Source organism: Eumetopias jubatus, unplaced genomic scaffold (assembly GCF_037043125.1).
Source record: "Eumetopias jubatus isolate StellerSeaLion01/CBP00866 unplaced genomic scaffold, mEumJub1_p1.0 scaffold_5, whole genome shotgun sequence".
In the NCBI taxonomy this organism is placed as follows: Eukaryota; Metazoa; Chordata; class Mammalia; order Carnivora; family Otariidae; genus Eumetopias; species Eumetopias jubatus.
Genome location: NW_028274811.1, coordinates 121,818,628 through 121,840,934, shown reverse-complemented (window position 1 = coordinate 121,840,934; position 22,307 = coordinate 121,818,628). Strand labels below are relative to the sequence as shown.

General features: G+C 39.0%; 1 protein-coding gene across 1 annotated transcript in view; it reads right to left on the bottom strand.

Moving 5' to 3' along the window:
* Positions 1-22,307, bottom strand: part of MROH2B (maestro heat like repeat family member 2B) — a 70,945-nt gene that overhangs the window by 20,643 nt on the left and 27,995 nt on the right. Inside the window, exons 20-28 of the mRNA XM_028098106.2 lie at positions 17,059-17,166; positions 16,362-16,514; positions 13,896-13,922; positions 13,072-13,191; positions 12,776-12,855; positions 1,428-1,563; positions 1,238-1,333; positions 884-973; positions 396-516 (exon numbers count right to left, since the gene is read on the bottom strand). Coding sequence (XP_027953907.1) covers positions 396-516; positions 884-973; positions 1,238-1,333; positions 1,428-1,563; positions 12,776-12,855; positions 13,072-13,191; positions 13,896-13,922; positions 16,362-16,514; positions 17,059-17,166 — 931 coding nt within the window. The remainder of the gene's footprint in view (positions 1-395; positions 517-883; positions 974-1,237; positions 1,334-1,427; positions 1,564-12,775; positions 12,856-13,071; positions 13,192-13,895; positions 13,923-16,361; positions 16,515-17,058; positions 17,167-22,307) is intronic.

Here is a 22,307-nt window from a genome sequence, read left to right as displayed (position 1 = left end):
AAGCTGCAAAAACCTCCACAAAGTTGTCTCTCTTAGAGAACTTTGAAAATCACTTAGCATCGTAATAATAGTACAGTTTCCTCCTGAAGAAATCCACGTGATAGAGGAGGCATTGCTAATACTCCCAAGTGCCCAGTGATTTAAATCAAAACATTTTTACCTACCTCAATGGACCTTTTTGATGCTTTGGTGTTATTATCTTTATTTTTAAAAAGAGAAAAACAGAGCCATTGGGGAAAAAAGATCCGAAAGAGAGGCAAATTCTGTGACATAATGAAGGCATTAGAATGCAGAAATGGCTGAACTGGAGAGAGAGAGAGACAAGGAGGAAAAACCAAGAACAAAAGAAAACAGGTATCTTCTCTTCATTTGTGGGTTTCTCATCTTTCCCTCACCTTTTATACAGAACAGACCAATAGTGGAGCTAGCAGCCGCTTGACGGATGGTGGGCAGGGTGTCACAGGAGTGAGGAGCCAGGAGGCCGAGGAGTGAGCCAATTTTAAAGTTCTCTGGTGCCTGCAGGATAAAGGAGACCCCCAAAGTGATGGGATGGCTTGATGACATCCCAGGATAGTCCCAACAACACTGGATGTGAAGTCCCTTGTTTTCCCCCTAAAGGTCCTTAGAATGAAATTGAATCTTGAACCTTCCCTTTAAGGGCAGTGGAAAAGTGAGCTAGGGAGCATGCAAAGGCAACCAAATAGTTTAATCCCAGTGTGCTTGCCACATCCTGGGGTTCTGAGATACCTCTTAGGTGGTTTTCTGGGAAGCACTCCATTCTGGGCCTGGAGCTCCATCATGCCGGGGCTTTGGATTCCAGAGGCCTCCAAGATCCCTTTTGTTAGCAAGCAGTGAAATCTATTCATTCCAGGGGATTACTTACCTCAATATCATTTGTCAGCACTTTTGCAGTGATCTGGAAGGCTCTTTCTCTTTCCCAATCTTTTTGTGAAACAAGCCACATTCGGAGAAGCTGTTGGTCAAAGAATAAATGTTCTTTCCTCAGTACTCCTCATATTCACTCATTCCCATTCTCTGGCTCTTGCTCTCTCTCTGTCTCTTATAACAGGATGCTCACCTCCCACAAATAATTCTTAAGTGGACTGGCCCTATGTGATGGGTTAAATGGGTCAGGCTGCACATCTCCCTGTGAAGAGCATGAGGTAGGGTCTGGAGTGTTGCCCTGTAGCACAGACGAGGGAATGCGGGACTCAGTTTGAGCAATGGCCCGACTCACATTGAACATTTCTTGGCAGGCCTCTGCTTTCACATTATCCCACATCATGGTCTTCAGCAACCTTCCGAGAGCATCCATGGATCGCTCGTAGAGAAACTGAAATCCAATGTGAGCATGCGCGTCAGGCTGAGGCGGGAGGGTAGAGTCCCACAGCAGCTCTTGATTCTACTCAAGCCTCACCCCCACATACATTAATATGCTCCTTGTCCTTGTCTGTCTCGCCTTCATCTTTGAGTTTTTCCAGAGGTGGCAGGGGAAGCAGTCTGCGAATATTCTCTTCAAGAATATTTAGGTGGTCATTTAGTGAGAGCTGAGGTTTCAGTTTACTGAAATGAGAACCATATGGAGGGATGGGTATTATGAGGACAAGTAAAACATAGCTCAGAAGAGTTCCCAAGAACTGCCAACCACATCTTGGGGGGGGGGGTCAGATATGCTTGCTGACATGTTAGAATGTTGAGGGAGATGGTGACAGAGGTAGGGAGAGGTTGGGGACATAGAATCAAACTGTACTGGTGCGCACAGTCAACATGTCTCATTTCTAATTTATTAGAGTGATAAAGAAATCATCACTAGCTTTGTGTTACTTAGCCCTTTATTATAGGTCCTGTGATAACATTAACCTGCTTGTTTTTTCTAGTGCTCATGGGTTTTGTGGGGAGGGGGTGTGGGGGGAAGATTCTAAGTTTGGAGCTGTTTTATCAATTTCATATGTCTTCTCATGCTATTAAGTAGTGTTACGCATACTGAATGTACTTATAGTAAAGCGGCTGGAATCTTCCTTCCTTTCTCCCTCCCTCCCTCCCTCCCTCCCTCCCTTCCCTCCTTCCTCCCTCCCTTCCCTCCTTCCTTCCTTCCTTCCTTCCTTCCTTCCTTCCTTCCTTCCTTCCTTCCTTCCTTCCTTCCTCCCCTTATTTCTTTCAGCTATTTACTATAAGCATCGTGAGGATATGAACAAACCTAGACATAACTTGGAAAAATGTTCAATAAACATGAAAATCCCCATTGATTATTTAATAAATATAAATATTATTTAATAAATGTAAATCAAGACAATACACTACCGCTTGTCAGCTATCATATTAGCAAAGAAATTAAAAATGATGACATGGTCAGGGCAGGGGGAAATTGGTTCTCTCATAGGGGAGTAAAAGTCAGTACCAGCTGGGACAGGTCTATTGAAAGTGTTAAATATGTAGATATAAACCAAACAGTCTTTTCATCTGGCTGACTTAAAAAAAAATCAACATATTGACATATAATTTATGCACAACAAGCTGCATCCATTTAAACTGTGCAATTAAATGAGTTTCACACCCATGAAACCACCACTATAATCAATATAGAACATCCAGATTTTTCCTTATGCCCCTATGCGGCTCATCTCTTCCTTCACACTGGCCCCGGGCAAACGCTAATTGGTTTTCAGTCATTAGAGATCAGTTTGCAAGTTCTGTACGTGTTCTGTCCAAATAAGGGTAGCAGTAACGTAGCTATCTAGCACCTGAGTGTGGCTAGTCTGAATTAAGACATGCTGTAATTATAAAATACACTGGATTTTGGAGATTCAGTATGAAAAATCATGTAAATTATCTCATTATCTTTTTAAATATCAAACACATGTTGAAATGATAATATACTGAATACATTGGATTAAGCAAAATAATTATTAAAATTATTGTTTCTTTTTTACTCTTTTAAAAGTGACTACTAGAAAATTTTAAATTACATGTGTGACTTGCATTCTATTTCTACTTGACAACCCTGTCTTAGAGCCTAGTTAATTCTTTTTTTTTAAATTTTTTTATTGTTACGTTAATCACCATACATTACATTAGTTTTTGATGTAGTGTTCCATGATTCATTGTTTGTGCATAACACCCAGTGCTCCATGCAGAATGTGCCCTCTTTAATACCCATCACCAGGCTAACCCATCCCCCCACGCTCCTCCCCTCTAGAACCCTCAGTTTGTTTTTCAGAGTCCATCGTCTCTCATGGTTTGTCTCCCCGTCCGACTTACTCCCCTTCATTCTTCCCCTCCTGCTATCTTCTTCTTTTTCTTTTTTCTTAACATATGTTGCATTATTTGTTTCAGAAGTACAGATCTGTGATTCAACAGTCTTGCACAACTCACAGCACTCACCATAGCACATACCCTACCCCATGTCTGTCACCCAGCCACCCCATCCCTCCCATGCCCCCACCACTCCAGCAACACTCAGTTTGTTTCTTGAGATTAAGAATTCCTCATATCAGTGAGGTCATATGATACATGTCTTTCTCTGATTGACTTATTTCACTCAGCATAACACCCTCCAGTTCCCTCCACGTCATTACAAATGGCAAGATCTCATTCCTTTTGATGGCTGCATAATATCCCATTGTGTATATATACCACATCTTCTTTATCCATTCATCTGTTGATGGACATCTTGGCTCTTTCCACAGTTTGGCTATTGTGGACGTTGCTGCTATAAACAATGGGGTGCACATACCCCTTCGGATCCCTACATTTGTATCTTTGTGGTAAATACCCAGTAGTGCAATTGCTGGATCGTATGGTAGCTCTATTTTCAACTGTTTGAGGAACCTCCATACTGTTTTCCAGAGGGGTTGCACCAGCTTGCATTCCCAACAACAGTGTAGGAGGGTTCCCCTTTCTCTGCATCCCCACCAACATCTGTCGTTTCCTGACTTGTTAATTGTAGCCATTTTGACTGGTGTGAGGTGGTATCTCATCGAGGTTTTGATTTGGATTTCCCTGATGCCGAGCGATGTTGAGCACTTTTTCATGTGTCTATTGGCCATTTGGATGTCTTCTTTGGAAAAATGTCTGTTCGTGTCGTCTGCCCATTTCTTGATTGGATTATTTGTTCTTTGGGTGTTGAGTTTGATAAGTTATTTATAGATTTTGGATACTAGCCCTTTATCTGATATGTCATTTGCAAATATCTTCTTCCATTCTGATGGTTGTCTTTTGGTTTTGTAGACTGTTTCTTTTGCGGTGCAAAAGCTTTTTATCTTGATGAAATCCCAATAGTTCATTTTTGCCCTTGTTTCCCTTGCCTTTGGCGATGTTTCTAGGAAGAAGTTGCTGCGGCTGATGTCGAAGAGGTTGCTACCTGTGTTCTCCTTTAGGATTTTGATGGACTCCTGTCTCACGTTTAAGTCTTTCAACTATTTGGAGTCTATTTTTGTGTGTGGTGTAAGGAAATGGTCCAGTTTCATTCTTCTGCATGTGGCTGTCCAATTTTCCCAACACCATTTGTTGAAGAGACTGTCTTTTTTCCACTGGACATTCTTTCCTGCTTTGTCAAAGATGAGTTGACCGTAGAGTTGAGGGTCTATTCCTGGGCTCTCTATTCTGTTCCATTGATCTATGTGTCTGGTTTTGTGCCAGGACCATATTGTCTTGATGATGACAGCTTTGTAATAGAGCTGGAAGTTCGGAATTGTGATGCCGCCAGCTTTGCTTTTCTTTTTCAATATTCCTCTGGCTATTCGGGGTCTCTTCTGGTTCCATACAAATTTTAGGATTATTTGTTCCATTTCTTTGAAAAAAGTGGATGGTATTTTGATGGGGATTGCATTGAATGTGTAGATTGCTCTAGGTAGCATTGACATCTTCACAATGTTTGTTCTTCCAATCCATTAGCATGGAATGCTTTTCCATTTCTTTGTGTCTTCTTCAATTTCTTTCATGAGTATTTTATAGTTTTCTGAGTACAGATCCTTTGCCTCTTTGGTGAAATTTATTCCTAGGTATCTTATGGTTTTGGGTGTAATTGTAAATGGGATTGACTCCTTGATTTGTCTCTCTTCTGTCTTGTTGTTGGTGTATAGGAATGCCACTGATTTCTGTGCATTGATTTTATATCCTGCTACTTTACTGAATTCCTGTATGAGTTCTAGCAGTTTTGGGGTGGAGTCTTTTGGGTTTTCCACATACAGTATCATATCATCTGCAAAGAGTGAGAGTTTGACTTCTTCTTTGCCGATTCGGATGCCTTTGATTTCTTTTTGTTGTCTGATTGCTGTGGCTAGGACTTCTAATACTATGTTGAATAGCAGTCGTGATAGTGGACATCCCCGCCTCGTTCCTGACCTTAGGGGAAAAGCTCTCAGCTTTTCCCCATTGAGAATGATATTCGCTGTAGGTTTTTCATAGATGGCTTTTATGATATTGAGGTATGTACCCTCTATCCCTATACTCTGAAGAGTTTTGATCAAGAAAGGGTGCTGTACTTTGTCATATGCTTTTTCTACATCTATTGAGAGGATCCTATGATTCTTGTTCTTTCTTTTATTAATGTATTGTATCACGTTGATTGATTTGCAGATGTTGAACCAACCTTGCGGCCCAGGGATAAATCTCACTTGGTCATGGTGAATAATCCTTTTAATGTACTGCTGGATCCTATTGCCTAGTATTTTGGTGAGAATTTTTGCATCCATGTTCATCAAGGATATTGGTCTGTAATTCTCCTTTTTGATGGGGTCTTTGTCTGGTTTTGGGATCAAGGTAATCCTGGCCTCATAAAATAAGTTTGGAAGTTTTCCTTCCATTTCTATTTTTTGGAACAGTTTCAGGAGAATAGGTATTAATTCTTCTTTAAATGTCTGATAGAATTTCCCTGGGAAGCCATTTGGCCCTGGGCTTTTGTTTGTTGGGAGGTTTTTGATGACTGCTTCAATTTCCTTAGTGGTTATAGGTCTGTTCAGGTTTTCTATTTCTTCCTGGTTCAATTTTGGTAGTTGATACATCTCTAGGAATGCACCCATTTCTTCCAGGTTATCTAATTTGCTGGCATAGAGTTGCTCATAATATGTTCTTATAATTGTTTGTATTTCTTTGGTGTTGGTTGTGATCTCTCCTCTTTCATTCATGATTTTGTTGATTTGGGTCCTTTCTCTTTTCTTTTTGATAAGTCTGGCCAGGGGTTTATCAATCTTGTTAATTCTTTCAAAGAACCAGCTCCTAGTTTCGTTGATCTGTTCTACTGTTCTTTTGGTTTCTATTTCATTGATTTCTGCTCTGACCTTTATTATTTCTCTTCTCCTGCTGGGTTTAGGCTTTATTTGCTGTTCTTTCTCCAGCTCCTTTAGGTGTAGGGTTAGGTTGTGTATTTGAGACTTTTCTTGTTTCTTGAGAAAGGCTTGTATTGCTATATACTTTCCTCTCAGGACTGCCTTTGCTGCTTCCCAAAGATTTTGAACAGTTGTGTTTTCATTTTCATTGGTTTCCATGAATTTTTTTAATTCTTCTTTAATTTCCTGGTTGACCCATTCATTCTTTAGTAGGATGCTCTTTAGCCTCCATGTATTTGAGTTCTTTCCGACTTTCCTCTTGTGATTGAGTTCTAGTTTCAAAGCACTGTGGTCTGAAAATATGCAGGGAATGATCCCAATCTTTTGGTACTGGTTGAGACCTGATTTGTGACCTAGGATGTGATCTATTCTGGAGAATGTTCCATGGGCCCTAGAAAAGAATGTGTATTCTGTTGCTTTGGGATGGAATGTTCTGAATATATCTGTGAAGTCCATTTGGTCCAGTGTGTCATTTAAAGTCTTTATTTCCTTGTTGATCTTTTGCTTAGGTGATCTGTCCATTTCAGTGAGGGGGGTGTTAAAGTCCCCCACTATTACTGTATTGTTGTCGAAGTGTTTCTTTGCTTTTGTTATTAATTGGCTTACATAATTGGCTGCTCCCATGTTAGGGGCATAGATATTTACAATTGTTAGATCTTCTTGTTGGATAGACCCTTTAGTAGGATATAGTGTCCTTCCTCATCTCTTATTATAGTCTTTGGTTTAAAATCGAAATTGTCTGATATAAGGATTGCCACCCCAGCTTTCTTTTGGTGTCCATTAGCATGGTAAATGGTTTTCCACCCCCTCACTTTCAATCTGGGAGTGTCTTTGTGTCTAAAATGAGTCTTTTGCAGACAGCATATCGATGGGTCTTGTTTTTTTATCCATTCTGATAGCCTGTGTCTTTTGATTGGGGCATTTAGCCCATTTACATTCAGGGTAACTACTGAAAAGTATGAATTTAGTGCCATTGTATTGCCTGTAAGGTGACTGTTACTGTATATTGTCTGTGTTCCTTTCTGGTCTATGCTGCTTTTAAGCTCTCTCTTTGCTTAGAGGACCCCTTTCAATATTTCTTGGAGGGCTGGTTTCGTGTTTGCAAATTCTTTTAGTTTTTGTTTGTCCTGGAAGCTTTTTATCTCTCCTTCTATTTTTAATGACAGCCTAGCTGGATATAGTATTCTTGGCTGCATATTTTCCTCGTTTAGTGCTCTGAAGATATCATGCCAGTCCTTTCTGGCCTGCCAGGTCTCTGTGGATAGGTCTGTTGCCAATCTAATCTTTCTACCATTGTAGGTTACATATCTCTTCTCCCGAGCTGCTTTCAGGATTTTCTCTTTGTCTCCGAGACTTGTAAGTTTTATTATTAGATGTCGGGGTATTGACCTATTTTTATTGATTTTGAGAGGGGTTCTCTGTGCCTCCTGGATTTTGATGCCTGTTTCCTTCCTCACTTTAGGGAATTTCTCTGCTATTATTTGCTCCAATATACCTTCTGCCCCTCTCTCTCTTTCTTCTTCTTCTGGGATCCCAATTATTCTAATGTTGTTTCATGTTATCGTATCGCTTATCTCTCGAATTCTGCCCTCATGATCCTGTAGTTGTTTCTCTCTTTTTCTCAGCCTCTTTATTTTCCATCATTTGGTCTTCTATATCGCTGATTCTCTCTTCTGCCTCATTTATCCTAGCAGTTAGTGCCCCCATTTTTGATTGCACCTCATTAATAGCCTTTTTGATTTCCACTTGGTTAGATTTTAGTTCTTTTATTTCTCCAGAAAGGGTTTCTCTAATAACTTCCACTATTTTTTCAAGCCCAGCTAGTATCTTTAAAGTCATGATTCTGAACTCTAGGTCCGACATCGTACTAATGTCCGTATTGAGTAGGTCCGTGGCTGACCGTACTAGTACTACTTCTTGTTCTTTTTGCTGAGGTGATTTTTTTCATCTTGTTATTTTGTCCAGAGGAGAATAGATGAATGACAGAACAAAATGCTAACAGGTTAACAATGTCCCCAGCAAATATACTCTATACAAATCAGAAAAGTCCTGAAACCAGGGGAAAAGAAAGGGAAGAAAGAAAAAAGAAAGAGAAAAAAAAAACAAAAACAGTAAAAGATAAAAACAAAAACAGACCAATACAAAGAAAACAGAATATGATCAAATATGATCAGGCTAGTGCCTAGATCAGTGCCACACACTAGATTTTGGGCGTATTTTGGTCTGTTAGAAAAAAGTGCCTCCTAAAATTTTAAAGGAAGAAAGACTTATATATGTACAAAATAAGGGTTGATACAATGAAGGGATGGAAGATGACTGTAAAGATGAAAATTATAAAAGAGTTTATAAAAGGAATTGATAAGATAAGAGGTTGTTTGAAAAAAGAAAGAAGAAGATTTAAAAAAAAAGAAAAGGAAAAAAAAAGGGAGAGAATGTGATCAGGCAGGACACTAGAACAAAGCTATACACTAGTGATTTAGGGTATATTTTGATCTGTTAAAAGAAACTGTATCTCAAAAATTTAAAGAGAGAACAACTTATATATATATATGCCGAAAATAAGGGTAACTACTATGAAGGGATAAAATACGACTCTAAAAATGAAAAATGAAAAATGTTTTTTTAAAAAAGGGATTGATAAGATGTTGGTTGAAAAAGGGAAAAAGAAAAATTAAAAAAAAACAGTTAAAAAATTAACTTTGAAAAACTAATGAATCATGGTAAAAAAAAGCCATGAATTCTATGTGCAGTATTCCCCTAGCGCTGGAGTTCTCCCGTTCTCCTTGATCGGTAAACTTGGTCTTGGCTTGCTGGCTGTTCGTGCTGACCTTCTGGGGGCGGGGCCTGTTGCCGTGGTTCCCAAATGTCTTTGCTGGAGGCGGAATTGCCCTGCCCTTGTCGGTCCGGGCTAAGCAAGCTGCTCGGGTTTGCTCTCAGGAGCTTTTGTTCCCTGCAAGCTCTGGTACAGCTTTGGAGGAACAGGGTGAAAAAGGTGGCCTCCCTATCTCCACCTGGAGGAGCTGAGAACTCGGGGCCCCGCTCCTCAGTGCGCCCCCAGAGAAAAGCAGTCACTCCCGTCTCCCCGGTCTCCGGCCGCACTCCGCGCTCACCCGGCCTGTGACCGAGTGTTTCTATCTCTGGCACCCGACCCCGTGTGGAGTCTCCAAACCCAGCAGATCCCTGCGGTGCGCTCCCGCGCCGCTCCTCCCCGGGGGAGGAAGGGGCGTCTCCCCGGCTCTGCCGCTTGTTGGGTCCCTGCTGGAGGAGCAGTGGCCCGACTGGGCCGCGGATCACAGTTTATGGCAACCCCGAGCTGAGAACCTGCGCCTCGGCTCCCTCTCTGCAGCCGGCTTCCCCGCTCCGATGCCTGGGAGCTCTGGCGCACTCAGGCACCCCCGGTCTTTCTGTGACCCCGAGGGTCCTGAGACCACACTGTCCCGCGAGGGTTCCACCCCCCGCTTAGCCACTGGAGCGACGTCCCTCAGCGGAGCCGACTTCTAGAAGTTCCGATTTTGTGCTCCGCGGCTCTAGCACTTGCCAGAAGCGGCCGCCGGAGGCCCCCTCCCCCGCCGTCTATCCTCCGGAATATCGCCTCGGATTCACTTCTCCGCACGTCCTACCTTCCAGTAAGTGGTCGCTTCTCTGTTCAGTTGTTGCTACTCTCTTCTTCGATCTCCTGTTGAGTTCGTAGGTGTTCAGAATGGTTTGATCCCTATTCAGCTGAATTATTGGGATCAGACGAAATCCAGGTCTCCTACTCCTCCGCCATCTTGCTCCACCTCTCAGAGCCTAGTTAATTCTTAACTCATCTTCAAGATTTATTTGAGCTTTCTTCAAACTTCACTTATCTTTGTAAACATGACAACCTGTGCCTTCCCTTATGTTGGTTCTTACTACATTTCAGAGAAATTAGGTGGGTATGTTTTGCATCTATTTTACCCAGTAGGCAAGGCCATATTTTGTTAATGATTATCCTTTTTAAATCTATCTCCATGCCTGATACATGGATGACACTGAATAATATTTATTGAACCAAATTGTCAGCTTTAATAAAAGTTCAGAGAGCACTTTTCGCACAATGGTGTTCACCAAAATATTATTTATAGTTTTAAAAACTGACAAATATAGCAAGAGGAGGTTGGTTAAGTAATATGAGACACATCTATGCAATAAGTTATTAAGCAGTCATTGAAAATGCTGTTTCTTACCTCAATATAATAAAGGCCATATATGAAAAGCCTACAGCTAATATATATCAATGGTGAAAGACTGTACATTTTTCCTCTAAGATTTAGAGGAAAAGCTAAGATCAGTAACAAGATAAGGATGCCTGCTTTTGCCACTTTTATTCAACATAATACCATAAGTCCTAGTCAGAGCTATTAGGCAAGAAAAAGAAATAAAAGCCATCTAGATTGGAAAGGAAGAAGTAAACTATCTCCGTTTGCAGATGACATGATCTTATAGGTAGAAAACCCTACAGTTCACAAAAAATTGTTAGAATAAACAAACAATGTTGTAGAATACAAAATGAGCACACACAAATCAGTTGTTTCTATACATTAACAATGAACAATCAAAAAGGAAATTAACAATTCCATTTACAATAGCATCAAAAAGAATAAAATACTTTATTTAACCAAGGAAGCAAAAGACTTGTACACTGAAAACCATGAAACATTGTTAAAGGAAATTAAAGAAGATACAAATAAATGGAAAAACATCCTACGTTCATGTATTTGAGAACTTACTATTGTTAAGATACCCATATTACCCAAAGCAGATTATAGATTTAATGTAATCCCCAAAAAATCCCAATGGCAGTTTTTGTAGAAATAGAAAAATCCATCCTAAAATTCATATGAAATCTCAAGGGATCCCAAATAGCCAAAATCATCTTGAAAAAGGACATGGTTAGTTTCCATTAAGGTCATGATCTCAGGGTCCTGGGATTCAGCCCCGTGTGGGGCTCTGAGCTCAGCGGGGAGTCTGCTTGAGATTCTCTCTCTCCCTCTGCCCCTCCCCCTGCGTGTGCACTCTCTCTCTCTAAAATAAATAAATAAATCTTAAAAAAGAAACCAGAAAAAAACAAGTTTTGGCCAAAATATGGAAAAATTAGAACGCTTATGCCCTGATCATAGGAATGTAAAATGGTATCACTGCTATAAAAAGCAGTATGGTAATACCTCAAAAAATTAAAAATAATAGAATTATCATATGATCCAGCAATCCTACTTTTGGGTATATACTCAAAAGAATTGAAAGCAAGGTCTAGAAGAGATATTCATGGACCCGTGTTCATTAGCGGCACTATTCACAGCAGTCAAAATATGAACACAACCCAAGTACCCATTGGATGAATGGATTAACAAAATATAGTGTATACACTAAATGGAACATTATTCAGCCTTAAAAAGAAATGAAATTTTGACACATGTTATCACATGGATGGACATCATTCTAGTGAAATAAGCAAGGCACAAAAAGAAATACTGCATGATTCCATTTATATTAGGTAACTGAAGTATGTAATTCATAAACACAGAAGGTAGAATGGTGGTTGCCAGCACTGGTGGGAGGAGGGAATGGGGAGTTTGTTGTTTAAGGTGTATACAGCTTCAGTTTTGCAAGATGGGAAGAATTCTTGAGGTTGATAGCATAACAATACGATTGTACTTAACACTACTGAAATATACACTTAAAAATGGTTAAGATGATACATTTTATGGGTATTTTACCACAGTGAAAATATTCCTTTAAAACAATGAAGAACAATGTTGGTGAAGAATTGGTAATAATGGGGGAATATGTAAGGAGAAGTAAGGAAAAAGTAAGATGCACAGCCATATGTAGAGTAGGTTCTCAGCTCTGTACTTAATATGAAGAATTAGGTATAAAAACTTGAAAGGCATATACCAAAATGTTGAAAATAGGGGTGATTTTTATTATTTTTTAAAAAGTTTTTATAGTTTCCAAGTTTTAACTATGAATTTATATTTCTTTTACTGCAGGGGGAAAATATTATTTTAAAAATTTGGTTAAAATCATTTTCTTCTGCTGGTTTATTGCTACTAACCAACTAAAATATGATTAGGGCTTTCATAGGTTTTTAATGGGAATATTAAAATTTGCCAAGGTCTAGGAAGAGACATTTCCTTCTGCACAGAAACTTCAGTCCTCCTGTATCAATAAATCTAACTCCTCTGAGTAGCTCTTTATCCCTGTCAGTCATCGAAGGGTCGGCCTCTCAGTCAGTTCTGTAAGTTTGAAAAGAGGGAAAAGCCCCTATTTGAGAAAGAAAAAAAAAAAAACAACAACCCATTGATGAGCTGTGTTCAATTTGGGGGGAGGGTACACTGGAGTATCCACTGATTGATAAGTCAGTTGATCAGAAGGAGGATTTTGGGGAGGAAATATTTTTTTAAGCGAGAGCAAGAAAACTTTTCTACCTGAGGTATCTGATGGCGATTAAGGCTTTCCACCGAACAGGGCTAGCTAGGGAATCCAGGGGCTCATCCCTGATGAAGTCCTGCAACACAAAGGGGGGGGGGGAATTCTAGAAAGGATCTGGGGGAGTTTCCAGAAGCAGCTGCAGCCCCATTGGACTGTTGGGTGCCCTTGGTCCATATAATGGCAGAGATCTGTTACCAGGGACTGGCGCATTGTACCCATTTAAAAAAAGACAGCTCTGACTCTTGGTAACAGACTTTTCAAGACCTTGCCCATGTCCTCTCTGCACACTTACCAGCATGTAACCCAGCAGCACCTCCTTGTAGGAGAACTTGAATCCCTTATCCTCAGCATCGTGGACAGCAATCCCAATCTCAGTGATAGTTCTTGTGAAACTCATTTGCAGATCCATGTCCTAAAGCAAAATGATTCACAGCGCAATCCAAAGTCTTGGGTTCCATACCTGGCTCTATAAACCCAGTTCTTGACTTAGGGTTGAACTATGTACCCAGACAGAAATGAGAATCTCTGCTTCTTTTGTTTTCTTTACCTCAGTCCAGGGTCAAAGTTGCAGGGAAGTTAAAAACCAAGGTCAAATTCTACTCCCCCCCAAACCCTGTCCCCCATAGATTGAGGTTCTATACAGCAGTGGCTTTCAAACTTTTTGGACCATAAACCACACAAACTTTAGGAAACAGTTTACATGCACTATATATACATATAACATTATATATATATAATAACTGAAATGAAAGTTTTATGATACTTCTTATTGCTAAATGCAATGTACTCTTCTAAATTTCTCTTTTATTTCATTACAAAAATTTGCTGGTTGTGATCTGTTAGATCTATTAGACTGATTTCATGGTCTTCTGGTGGGTCACAGCACGTAGTTCTAAGAACACTGCTCTAGGTTGCAGTATAACTCCCAAACCACCTGGAACCAAATATATCTCTCTGTTCTGTCCTGATTAGTCTCAGGGATCCTGGCTTCAGGATCGGATTGATTAGTTATATGTTGGGATTTTTTCCTCTGGAATCAAACCAAGAGGACATCTATGCCTACTGCATTTCCAGGGAGCATGCTATGTATTCAAATATATCAAATATATTGCATACCTTGCTCATCACAGACATGCCCAGAACCTGCAAAACCAAAGGCAAAAGCAGATACTAGAGCAGCAGTTAAGAGTTCCCTCCACCAGCAAAAAGACCCACCCACCAACCTGAAAACAACAGCTAAGGAGGACACTGAGTCTTGCTAAAGGGCAGGGGCTGTTCACTTCCTCCCCCATTTCCAAAATGAGACCCTGTACATTGGCAGACTTTTTCCCCAGGTGAGTCTAATCTACAGAAAGCAGCATAAAGAAATCAAGCCTTTGGGTTTCAAGCCTCATGATTTAAAGAGGTTCTACCAGACTTCGATAAGAATAAGGGTAGAGGCTTTTGGCAGAAAGAGCAGTGAAAAGCTATAAAATGAAAGTTAATAGGGCAGCTGACTTTGGAACTGAGATACAGTCAGTTCTGCTATGATGCTTGCCTTGAAAAATGCAAATTTATTTCAGTGAAATTGGTATGTGAGTAAATACTTCTAGTACATTCTGAATTTTGTGTTTGCTTATGCATAGTTTTGTCCATGACAGCAAAAGGTGAGCTAGCTGAACTGACCCGTGTGGGAATACTCACACGAACACCTCAAACATGCCAACTGGTTCAGTTTACCATGGTATGAGCTGTTTCCCATTCAAATCTGCCATTCTAGCTGTCTGTCTGATTTCAGGTGACCTTTCGTCCTTATCACCATTTCACAATCAACTTGTAACTTTCCCAAGTGAATTCAGGTGTTTTTCAAGAAAAAATGCTATAATTTTTTTGTAGTTTTTATGTACTTCTTAGATGGTTTTTAAAATTAGATCTCAGGGGCACCTGGGTGGCTCAGGTCATGATCTCAGGGTCCTGGGCTCAAGCCCTGCGATGGGCTCCCTGCTCCATGGGGAGACTGCTTCTCCCTCTCCCCCCCCACCCCCCTGCTTGTACTCTCTCTCGCTATCTCTCTCTCAAATAAATAAATAAAATCTTAAAAAAATAAAATTAGATTCCTATTTTTTATATGTCCTTGATGGGGTTTTTGAACGTTGTGCCCCTCCCCCATTTTCTCCATAATTCCTGTGTTTTTCTTGTACTATCTTGTGCATATGTTGTGCTACAGAAGAATTGACTGTACCTTGAAAGTGTACAGTCATCCTTATCTAAGACATCTTTATCTCCTTTCCTCTTGTATTCTTATCATAATATTCCTCAATGATTGACTAAAAATTAATATAACATGAACCATCTTTTTTTCAATTATGTTTTTGGTTTTCATCATTGCTTATCAAATTTTGGGTACATCAGAATCACCTTTTGAGGAGCATGTCAAAAATACATATTCAGAGATCCATCCCTGAAGACTGTGACTCTCTAGGATCTAAGGATCTAAGGATCTCTATTTTTAACAGGGCTCCAGGTAGTTCTCATGCAACTGAAGTGTGAGGATCACTGCCCTATTCCCTTCCACCGGCATACACTTATATCTGTGATATCACGAGTTCCCTATGATTCCATTCTTATCACATACACCCATGAATAAATGTCAAGAACAGATTTACCAAACAGGTGGTGTGTGGAGAACACAGAAGCAGAGATAAGGGAGCATAAGGTACAAGCCCTAACATCAAGGTGCTGACAATCTAATGTGGGAACAGATGTGCATGTAATCAGTAGAAGCTTCTGAAACCTGGCTATGGATAAGAATCACTTCTAAACCTCTTAAAAATACAGATGTCAGATTCCAACCCAGACCTACAGAATCAATCTCCCTGAAAAATGGCTCTGGGAAGCTGTATTTCAAATTTGATCCCAAGGTGATTTTTAGGTGGTTAACCTGGTACTTGTCAGCAAAATGGCCAAATTGACAATATATCTAAAGCACTTTATTAAAGATATAAAAAGTACTATAGGGGACAGAAATGATCAGATGAATTCCAACTCAGTTGTAGGGTTCTGAGGCAGGAATATTCCTGGCCTATTTGAGGAACATCAAGGACAGGAAGGGTGACTGGTATGAATGTGTGTGTTGGGGAGTGTGTAGAATGGTACAACATGAGGTAGATTAAGTAGGTTGATTAATAATGTATTTTTATTCATTTAAAAATACATGTGTCGCACTTATTATTCGTGAGGCAAGGTTAAACTACCATCAGTAACACTTCAGAGACTATAACAGGGAAGTAATGAACCAGCTGCTCTAAAGTAGTACTGGAGTAATTATTTTAAGTTCAGACTTGGGGGAGACTGCTATGGGTACTTGGTCTAGGAAGGTATCATAGGCCATGAACTACCCAAAGCCTTAGGCAAGAAATGAATTACCTGGCCCTGTTTCATAATGCATTTTTCTGTTCTTTTATGTTCTCATCTTCCAAACATAACAGATGCTATCTTGCCTTTTGTCTGTATCCTTTGAGCATGAATATTCCCAAGAGGTGAGCCCCTCCAAAGTTTAGGAACCCCAGCCTGGAAATTGAGGCACCCTGTGCTGGCTGTTACCTGAGAGCACTGGCCATAAAGAAACAGGACTTGGGAAACAATGTCTTGATCAAGCCTGGTGAGGAGTTGACCCTTGGGAGCATGGAGGGCCACGGCTCCATAGATTACCATGACATCAGTCTTGGTCAGGCTCTTTTTCCCAGAAAAAATACCCTGAAAGAGAGACATGAAAACTATGACTGAAGGTGTTTCCTTTCCTCCATGTTGCTTCCTAGTCTTACGGACCACGACAGGGCTTAAGAAATGGGACTGAGATGATGAAAATTAGTCTAAAACTGATACTCTTGCTTGGTCACATTTAAACACCTGGGACTGTATTGTGAATCTATCGGGCTTTAAAAGAGGTCCCCGTGAGAAAGCTTGGGTTAATTTTTATTTATTAAATCCCTTTCCTTCAGGGGAGCAGAGTGTACGCAGTGGAAACTGGCCATGAGAACTGAGCAGCTGGTAGAGGGACAAAACTAGGCACACAGAGAACTCCTTAGGACCTTCTAGGTCAGCATTAGTGACAGAAACTGGAGTAGACCTGTTAGACAGCTGGTCATTCTACAAGGTCTGGGCTTGGGCAGTTCTCACCTGGAATAAAGACCTGGGGACAGGAACAAGTATGATATGGAAAAGGATGTTTACTGAAGGAATCAGTGTCGTTTGCCCTCGCTCTGACCAAAGCTTTGGGAGAGAAGGTTATTCCTTTTACCTTACATCGATTCATGAAAAACTTTTCCCGATCTTGGAATGTTTTAAGAACTTTTAAAACAGTATCCAAGTGGCTCTCAGCACAGTATCCTAAAATAGATGTTATTCCCTAAAGTCAGAAAAGATAGGAGTTTTGAGTTTAACCATTCACTATTCAACAAATATTTATGGAGCACCTGTTATGTGTCAGGCACTCTTCTAGGTGCTGGGGACACAACAGTGAACAGAACACACCCAAACTCCCCATCCTTGTGGTGCACACAATCAGGGGAAGTGACATTAAATAAGCACATAAATTCAGTAAACATATAAATATATAGTATTTCAAGGGTGACCCATGCTATGGACATAAGGAAAACAAGGAAAGAGAATAGCTGCTGTAGGTTAGGGGGAGTTCTCAATTTAAATAGGGCAGCTAGAGAAGGCTTCATAAACAGGGTGACAATTGAGCAGTATTCTGAAATAAATGAGGGAGCAAGTCAGTGGACTGTGTGGGAAGGAGAGTTTTAAACAGGATGGGGAAAATGGTGTTAGAAATAATGCCAAAAGCAATAAGATAACAGAACATCTGACGAGGAGAAAATAAATAACATAATACAGTTTCAAAAGTTCTGGAAGTCTAGTGGTTTCTGAACGTTTAATATGGAAGAAAGGATCCTCTAAACATCTCAAAATTTCTGAGGAGAATGTATAACAAAATACATTAAAAAAATTTTTTTATACTAGGTGGTCTTTATTAGCCTGGGGGGTTTTTCTTTTCTTTTTTATTTTTTAAATACACACACACTATCCACATTCACATACATTCTGCAGCCTAGTTAGGGTAAGGAATAGGCCAAATTGCTTTGAAAAAGCACTCCAGGTTATGCTTATGTTTTCTCTAGGTTGAAAATCAATGGTATATAAAGTTACTTTCAGCTTGTAAATTCAATGATTTTTAAGTTTATGGTCATACCCTTAAGTTAAAAAGTCAAGATCAAAATATACTAAAAATACTTTTATTAAGGATAATTGAAATACATTTTTCAACATTTTTACAAACCCAGTTAAATAAATGAAACATTGATCCTGGGATGCTGGTTCAATATTCACAAATCAATCAACATAATACACCACATCAACAAAAGGATAAAAACCATATAATCATTTCAATAGATGCAGAAAAAGCATTTGACAAAGTGCAACATCGATTCATGATAAAAACCCTCAACAAAGTACATTTAGAAGGAACATACCTCAACATGGTAAGACCACATATGAAAAACCCACAGCTAACATGATACTCAATGGTGAGAAACTGAGAGCTTTTGCCCTAAGATCAGGAACCAGACAAGGAAGTCCACTCTCACCACTTTTATTCAACATAGTACTGGAAGTCCTAGCCACAACAATCAGACAAGAAAAAGAAATAAAATGCGTACAAATTGATAAGGAAGAAGTAAAACTTTCACTATTTGCAGATATTATACTCTGCATAGAAAATCCTAAAGATTACCAAAAAATTAGTAGAACTGATAAATGCATTCAGTAAGGTCACAGGACACAAAATTGGTATACAGAGATCTGTTGCATTTTTATACACTAATAATGAAATAGCAGAAAGAGAAATTAAGAACATAATCCCCACTTATAATTGCACCAAAATAATAACATACGTAGGAATAAACCTAACTAAGGAGGTGAAAGACCTGTACTCTGAAAACTATAAAACACTGATGAAAGAAATTGAAGATGACACAACTGGGAAGTTATTCCATGCTCATGGATTGGAAGAACAAATATTGTTAAAGTGTCCATACTACCCAAAGCAATCTACAGACTTAATGAAACCCCTATCAAAACACCAACAGCATTTTTTTCACAGAACTAGAACCAATACTCTTAAAATTTGTATGGAACCACAAAATACCCTGAATAGCAAAAGCAATCTTGAAAAAGAAGAATAAAACTGAAGGTATCACAATCCCAGATTTCAAGATACACTACAAAGCTGTAATATTCAAAAAGTACGGTGTTGGCACAAACATAGACAAATAGATCAATAGAACAGAATAGAGAGCCCAGGAATAAATCCATGATTATGTGGTCAATTAATCTTTTGACAAAGGAGGCAAGAATGGTGCTGGGTTGAAGATTATTTGACCATCGAGTTGAGGGTCCATATCTAGGCTCTTTGTTCTGTTCCATTGGTCTGTATGTCTGTTTTTGTGCCAGTATCATGCTGTCTTGGTGATCACTGCTTTGTATGGTGACTAACATAACATAATAAAATTAAATTAAATTAAAAAAAATGGTGCTGGGAAAACTAGACAGCTACATATAAAAGAATGAAACTGGACCACTTTCTTACACCATACACAAAAATAACCCAAAATGCATTAAGGACTTAAATGTGGGACTTGAAACTATAAAAATCCTAGAAAAGAGCAAAGGCCGTAATTTCTCGGACATTGGCCATAGCAACATTTTTTCTACATATGTCTCCTGAGGCAAGGGAAACAAATGCAAAAATAAACTATTAGGACTACATCAAAATAAAAAGCTTCTGCACAGCAAAGGAAACAATCAACAAAACTAAAAGACAACCTACAGAATGGGAGAAGATATTAGCAAATGACATATCTGAAAAAGGGTGAGTTTCCAAAATATATAAGGAACTTACAGAACTCAACACCCAAAAAACAGATATCCAATTAAAAATGGGCAAAGGATATGAACAGACATTTCTCCAAAGGAGACATACAGATGGCCAACAGACACATGAAAAGATGCTCAACATCACTCATCAGTCATCAGGGAAATGCAAATCAAAACTACAGCGAGATATTACCTCACACCTGTCAAATGGCTAAAATCAAAACCACAAGAAACAAGTGTTGGCAAGGATGTGGAGAAAGGGGAACCCTCTTACACTGTTGGTGGGAATGCAAACTGGTGCAGGCACTCTGGAAAACAGTATGGAGATTCCTCAAAAAGTTAAAAATAGAACTGCCCTATGACCCAGCAATTGCACTACTAGGTATTTACTCAAAGGATACAAAAATACAGATTTGAAGGGACACATGCACTGTTTATAGCAGCATTATCAACAGTAGCCAAATTATGGAAAGAGCCCAAATGTCTATTGACTGATGAATGGATAAAGCAGACGTGGTATACATATAATATTACTCAACATCAGAAAGAATGAAACCTTGCCATTTGCAATGACGTGAATGGAACTAGAGAGTATTATGCTAAGCGAAATAAGTCAGTCAGAGAAAGACAAATACCCTATGATTTCACTCATATGTGGAACTTAAGAAACAAAACAGATGATCATATGGGAAGGAAAAAAAAAGAGAGAGGGAAGCAAATCATAAGAGACTCCTAATGATAGAGAACAAACTGAGGGTTGATGGAGGGAGGTGGGTGGGGGATGGGCTAAATGGGTGATGGGTATTAAGGGGGCCACTTGTGATGAGTATTGGGTGTTATATGAAAGTGATGAATCACTAAATTCTATACCTGAAACCAATTTTACCATATATATTAACTAACTAGAATTTTAAAAATTGAAAAGGAAAAAAAGAGAAAAAATAATAATATACTAATACTAAGTAAAAAGTAAGAAGTCAGAACTTCTGCTAAAATCCATCTATCAATGATATCAAAGATAACAAACAGTCCTTTTCTGAATATAGTTTCAAAGCAGCTACACTCCATTGCTCTTTTAGTAAAGAATAATTATCCAATTAGAGTTGGATACAGAAGTTGGTTCCTGGAAACTATTCACATTAACATCAAAGAGAACCCATGACTTGCTAAAAAATGTCTGGCAAGTCAAAACATTTCAACTCTTCCCAACTCCTCCCCCACCCATGTATATTCAGGTATAGAATTTGGGAAATATAAACCAAAGAACATTAATGAAAAACCAAAAATCATCCAGAATCCTCCACCCAAACATAATGACTACTTAATATTTGGTATATTTCCTTCTAGTTTTTATAATTGTAAAAATTAGGATCACTCTCTTTATTCAGCTTTGTATCTTCATGTTTTGCACTTAATATTAAAAACACTTTTCCATGTTGCTAAATAGTTTTCAAAAACATGACTTCTAATGATTGTGTAGTATGATACACCATACTCATTATAACCATTCCCCCACTGTCAAAATTTGCAATATAATAAGTAATGCTGTGATAAATATCTAAATCAATTTTTTAAAAAAAGGAAAACAGAACTACCCTACAATCCTGTAATTGTTCTACTGGAAATTTACCCAATGAATACAAAAACACTAATTTGAAAGGATATATGCACCCTTACGTTTATAGCAGCATTATCTACAATAGCCAAATTATGGAATCAGCCCAAGTGTCCACTGGTAGATGAATGGATAAAGAAGATGGGGTATATATATATAATGAAATATTACTCAGCCATAAAAAAGAATGAAATCTTACCATTTGCAACAACACGGATGGAGCTAGAAAATACAATGCTAAGCGAAATCAGTCAGAGAAAGATAAATACCATACCGCTTCACTCATATGTAGAACTTAAGAAACAAAACAAATGAACAAATTAACCAAGGGACAAAAAAAGAGAAGGAGAGAGAGAGACAAACCAAGAAACAGACTCAGCTATTGAGAATAAACTAAAGGCTACCAGAGGGGAGGCTGGCCATCTATATGTCTTCTTTGGAAAAATGTCTATTCCTGTCTTCTGCCCATTTTGTAACTGGATTATTTGTGTTTTGGGGTGTTGAGTTCTGTAAGTTCTTTATATATTTTGGATACTAAGCCTTTATCAGATATGTTATTTGCAAATACCTTCTCCCATTCTGTAGGTTGCCTTTTAGTTTTGTTGATTGTTCCCTTCACTGTGCAGAAGCTTTTTACTTTGATGAAGCCCCAATAGTTTATTTTTACATTTGTTTCCCTTGCCTCAGGAGACATCTAGTAAGAAGCTGCTACGGCTGATGTCAAAGAGATTACTGCCTGTGTTCTCTTCAAGGATTTTAATGGTTTCCTGTCTCATATTTAGGTCTTTAATCCATTTTGAATTTATTTTGTGTATGGTGTAAGAAAGTGGTCCAGTTTTATTCTTTTGCATGTTTCTGTCCAGTTTTCCCAACACCATTTGTTGAAGAAACTGTCTTTTTTCCATTTGATATTTTTTTCTTCTTTGTCGAAGATTAATAGACCATATAATTGTGTGTTCATTTCTGGGTTCTCTATTCTGTTCCTTAGATCTATGTGT